Here is a 4,681-nt window from a genome sequence, read left to right on the forward strand (position 1 = left end):
TCTGTCCTGTTCCCATTCCATCAGGAATTGGGTCTGTCCCATCAGGATCTGGGTCTGTCCCTGTTCCATTCCCATCAAGAGCTGGATCTGTCCCTCCTGTCCCAGTCCGGGTCAAAACTGGGAGGGCCCGGACGGTGCTCGGAGGCTCCTCCCGGGCCGTGGCGCGGGTTCGGGTCCATCCCCGGCCCCGCCGTGTCCCTCACGGTCCCCCCGCTCACGGACACCCCCCAACCCCCCGGCCCCCCCCCCCCCCCCGGCCCCTCAGAGCCCCCGCCATGTCCCGGTGCCCCCCCCGGTCCCTCACGGCCCCCCCGGTGTCCCCCCCCCCCTCACCGTAGCTCATGATGGCGGCGCCGCCTCCTCCTTCCCGGGCGGTAACGGCGTCGCGCGGGCCCCGCCCCCGCGCTCCCATTGGCCGCGCCGCCCCGCCTCCCCCGCGCTCATTGGCCCGCGGCCCGCGCCGCGCGAATCGCGCCTCCCATTGGCGGGCGGCGGCTGTCGCTCACCGCCCTCCCCGCTCGGCGATTGGCGGACGCGGATGTCAGCTGACAGGTGGGCGTGGCCGCCGTGGCTCCGCTCTTGTGATTGGTCGGTGTGGGGGCGGGCTGAGCCGGCTTAGGACCAATAGCGCGGGAGGCGCGCCTTCTGCGCTGGCCACGCCCCCTCCGGCAGCGGCGCCGGTTCCCATTGGCTGGCGGTGCGGTGGCCACGCCCCGTGGGCGGAGCGTGCGGGTCGCCCCCACGTGGACGCCCGGGGGAGGGCGGGGTCACCCACCTGTGTCACGTGTGTGTCACGTGTGTGTCACCCGTGTCACGTGTGTGTCACGTTTGGTGGGGGACACACGAGGGACCCCCCCCACGTGTGTCACCCGTGGGCGTGGCCATCATGGGGTGTGTCTTGAGGGGCCCCACCCCTCGTGTCCCCCTGTCCCAAGGATCAGGGACAGATCCCGACATCCCGATGTCACCATTCCCAGGGGTCACGGACAGATCCCGACATCCCGATGTCACCATTCCCAGGGGTCACGGACGGATCCCGACATCCCAATGTCACCATTCCTAGGGAACACGGACAGATCCCGACATCCCGATGTCACCATTCCCATGGGACACGGACAAATCCCGACATCCCAATGTCACCATTCCCAGGGGACAGGGATGTGTCCCAGCCTCCTGCCCCCCTTCCCTGGGGACACGGCTCTGTCCTGATCCATGTCCCCGTGTCCCAGGTCACATCCAGGTCCCAACCTCCATGAGACGTGGCCTCATCCTAATCCGTGTCCCCTCAATCCAGGTGACGAGGTCACATCCCGACCTCAGCGTCCTCTTCCCTGGGGTCAAGGCCACACCCTGATCCCAGTGTCCATTTTTTCCCGGGGTCACGGTCACACCCTGATCCCAGTGTCCACTTTTTCCCAGGGTCACGGTCACACCCTGATCCCAGTGTCCATTTTTTCCCGGGATCAAGGCCACACCCTGATCCCAGTGTCCATTTTTTCCTGGGGTCACGGCCACATCCCAATCCCAACATTCCCCACATCCCACAACACGGCCACATCCAGATCCCAACATCCCTGAGATGTGGCCTCATCCCAATCCGTGTCCCCACATCCCAGCCCTAAACCCACACTGACCCCCCCAGACCCCCATCCCCACGCCCCATCCCGACATTCCGGGTATCCAGAGACTCCGTTCTCCCCCCAAGGCTTCATTTCCAGAACAATTTAATCCATCGTCCCACACTCCCGGGTACAGGAATCACCAGAAACGTCCCGAAAAAGTGGAAATAAAAAAAAAAAAAAAAAAGAAAAAAAAAGAAAAAAAAAGAAAAAAAAGATGAAAAAAAAAATATTTATCCGTTAAAATTCCCTCCGAAATTCGGAAGTTTCGGGATTCCCAAATAAAAATGAATATTCCTTATTTCTACACAAGTCTAGAGTTTAAAAAAGTCGGGTCTATGGAGCTGGGACGAGGAAAAAACCGGGAAAAAACAACAAAGCAACGGTGGAACCGGGAAAAAAAACGGGAAAAGGGGGAAAACTGAGCCGAATCCTCCCGGCGCCGCCACGGCCGGTTCCGGGTGGGAATGCCGGAATTCCCCAGGGATTTCCCAGTTCCCACTGGTGGGTCTCGCCCGCCGCTCCCCCGCGGGGAAATCCCCGGGAATGGGCGGCGGGAGGAGGGCGGCGAATCCGGTGGGAAGGGCGGGAGGGAGGCGGCGGCGTTTTGGTGCGGGAAAAAGGGGGGATTTTGGGAACATGCAACCCCGGAACCGAGGGATTCCGACATCTACGCGCCACTAAATCCGACCGGCGCCTATGGAAAAAACTCGAATATACAGGAACTCGAAGGGTCATGTACAAAATCCACAGCGTTTTCCGGGAACGCGCCCGGAATTCCCTCCGGCCCCCGGCTCCGGCCCCGATCGCCACCGGGAAAGGCGACACCGTTTGTTCTTTGGGTTAAAAAAACACGGATTTCGGGAAGCGAGGAAGGAGGGGGGGGGAGAAGTTCAGCCTCCCCCCGCTCCCCCCCGTCCCGGTGTCGAGTCGTTCCCGCCCCGATCCGGTGGCGGATCCCGGGGGATTCCCGAGGCTCCGCCCCGCAATCCATGTAGTGCTTGTGGCCGGGATTGTGGCCGGGATTGTGGCCCCCCCCGGGATCGGAGGGGGGGACGCTCCAGAGGGGCGAAGGCAGCGATCGGGCCCCTCTCCCGCCCCCTTTTCCCAAAAACTCCGGGAGACGGTGGGAGCGGGAAGGGGGGGGGTGAGGATGGAGGATGTCCCTGTGCCGGGTCCGGAATCGGCGCTACTGGGCCTCGGCCAGGGCCGAGGGGGGCTCGGGGGGCGCCGGGGCCTCGCTCCGCAGCGAATCCGCCTTGGAGAAATTCATGTCCAGGATGTGCCGCTGGAGATGCCGGACCCACTCCTCCTGGATCGACAGCGGGCCCTGGAATTCCACCTCGCAGAACCTGCCGACACAACGCCGCGGCGCCGGTGGGAAAGAGACTCCCGGAAAACGGGGAGGAGGCGGCCGGGAGAATGTTGGGAATTAGGGTTAGGATACAGGGACATCCAGAGCCTGGGAGGCTGAGGAGGAATGGGAATTAAGGATGGGATCCAGGATTAGGGACACCCAGACCCTCTGAAGCTGAGGGGGAATGGGAGTTAGGGATACAGGGATAGCCAGAGATGAGGGGGAATATTGGGAATTAGGGATGGGATACAGGGATAGTCAGAGTTGAGGGAGAACGGGAATTAGGGTTGGCACACGGGGATACTCAGAGTTGAGGAAGAATGGGAATTAGGGATACAGGGATAGCCAGAGATGAGGAAGAACAGGAATTAGGGTTGGGATACAGGGACACCCAGAGCCTCAGAGGCTGAGGGATAATGGGTATGAGGGCTGGGATCCAGGATTAGGGACACAGGGACACCCAGAACCTCTGAAGCTGAGGGATAACGGGAATTAGGGTTGGGATATGGGGGGGGACAGGGACACCCAGAGCCTCCAAGCGCCCCAAAAAGAGGGCTGGGGTAGTCGGGCTTCCTGTGTATCCCTGTGTCTCCCTGTGTATCCCTGCAGCTCCCTGTGTCTCCCTGTGCATCCCTGTGGATCCCTGTGTATTCCTGTGTATCCCTGTGTCTCCCTGTGTATCCCTTTGGCTCCCTGTGTCTCCCTGTGTATCCCTGTAGCTCCCTGTGTCTCCCTGTGCATCCCTGTGGATCCCTGTGTGTCCCTGTGTATCCCTGTGGCTCCCTGTGTATCCCTGTAGCTTCCTGTGTATCCTGTGTATCCCTGTGTCTCCCTGTGTATCCCTTTGGCTCCCTGTGACTCCCTGTGTATCCCTGTGGCTCCCTGTGTATCCTGTGTCTCCCTGTGTATCCCTTTGGCTCCCTGTGTCTCCCTGTGGATCCCTGTGGCTCCCTGTGTATCCCTGTAGCTTCCTGTGTACCCTGTGTATCCTTGTGTATCCCTGTGTATCCCCGTGTACTCCTGTGTCTCCCTGTGTTTCCCTGTGTCTCCCTGTGTATCCCTGTGTCTCCCCGTGGCTCCCTGTGGCTCCCTGTGTATCCCTGTAGCTTCCTGTGTATCCTGTGTATCCCTGTGTCTCCCTGTGTATCCCTGTGGCTCCCTGTGTATCCTGTGGCTCCCTGTGTATCCCTGTGTATCCCTGTGTATCCCTTTGGCTCCCTGTGTCTCCCTGTGGCTCCCTGTGTACCCTGTGCCTCCCTGTGCCTCCCTGTTGGTCCCTGTGTCTCCCTATGGATCGGGAATGCTCCCACCTGCACTTGAGGGTGTAGATGTTCCCCACGAACTTGACGAGGGAGGTCTGGGGCGGGCGCGGCACCAGGGAGGGCACCGGGCGCACCCTCGGCGGCGGCGGCCGCGGCTCCTCCAACTTCTGCTGGAATTCTGCCCCTTCCTCCTCCCCCCGGTGCAGGGCGGCGTCCAGGGGCCGGGCCTGTCTCCGCTCGAACTCTGGGACACACGGGAAAAATCGGGATTGGGGGGGTTGGATTATCCCAGACCTCTGCACCCTCTCCTGCAGGGGAGTTTCGTCTCCTGCAGGGATTCTCCCAATCCTTTCCCGACATCCCAGTGCCCTTCCCGGCAGGATTCTCCCAGACTCCTGTTCCTTCTCCTGCAGGGATTCTCCCAGACCCCAGTGCCCTTCCCA

The 4,681-nt window shown here is 61.6% G+C and overlaps 1 protein-coding gene across 1 annotated transcript in view; it reads right to left on the minus strand.

Annotated features, from left to right (window-relative positions):
* Nucleotides 1–1,823: 1,823 nt before the first annotated feature.
* LOC113981073 (protein Wiz-like) overlaps nucleotides 1,824–4,681 on the minus strand; it is a gene marked incomplete at its 5' end in the record, with an annotated part of 3,766 nt that continues 908 nt past the window's right edge. Inside the window, 2 exons of the mRNA XM_027708311.1 lie at nucleotides 1,824–2,971; nucleotides 4,287–4,482. Coding sequence (XP_027564112.1) covers nucleotides 2,809–2,971; nucleotides 4,287–4,482 — 359 coding nt within the window. The remainder of the gene's footprint in view (nucleotides 2,972–4,286; nucleotides 4,483–4,681) is intronic.

This window comes from Neopelma chrysocephalum, unplaced genomic scaffold (genome assembly GCF_003984885.1).
Source record: "Neopelma chrysocephalum unplaced genomic scaffold, ASM398488v2 Primary Assembly neopelma1_96004, whole genome shotgun sequence".
Classification (NCBI taxonomy): Eukaryota; Metazoa; Chordata; class Aves; order Passeriformes; family Pipridae; genus Neopelma; species Neopelma chrysocephalum.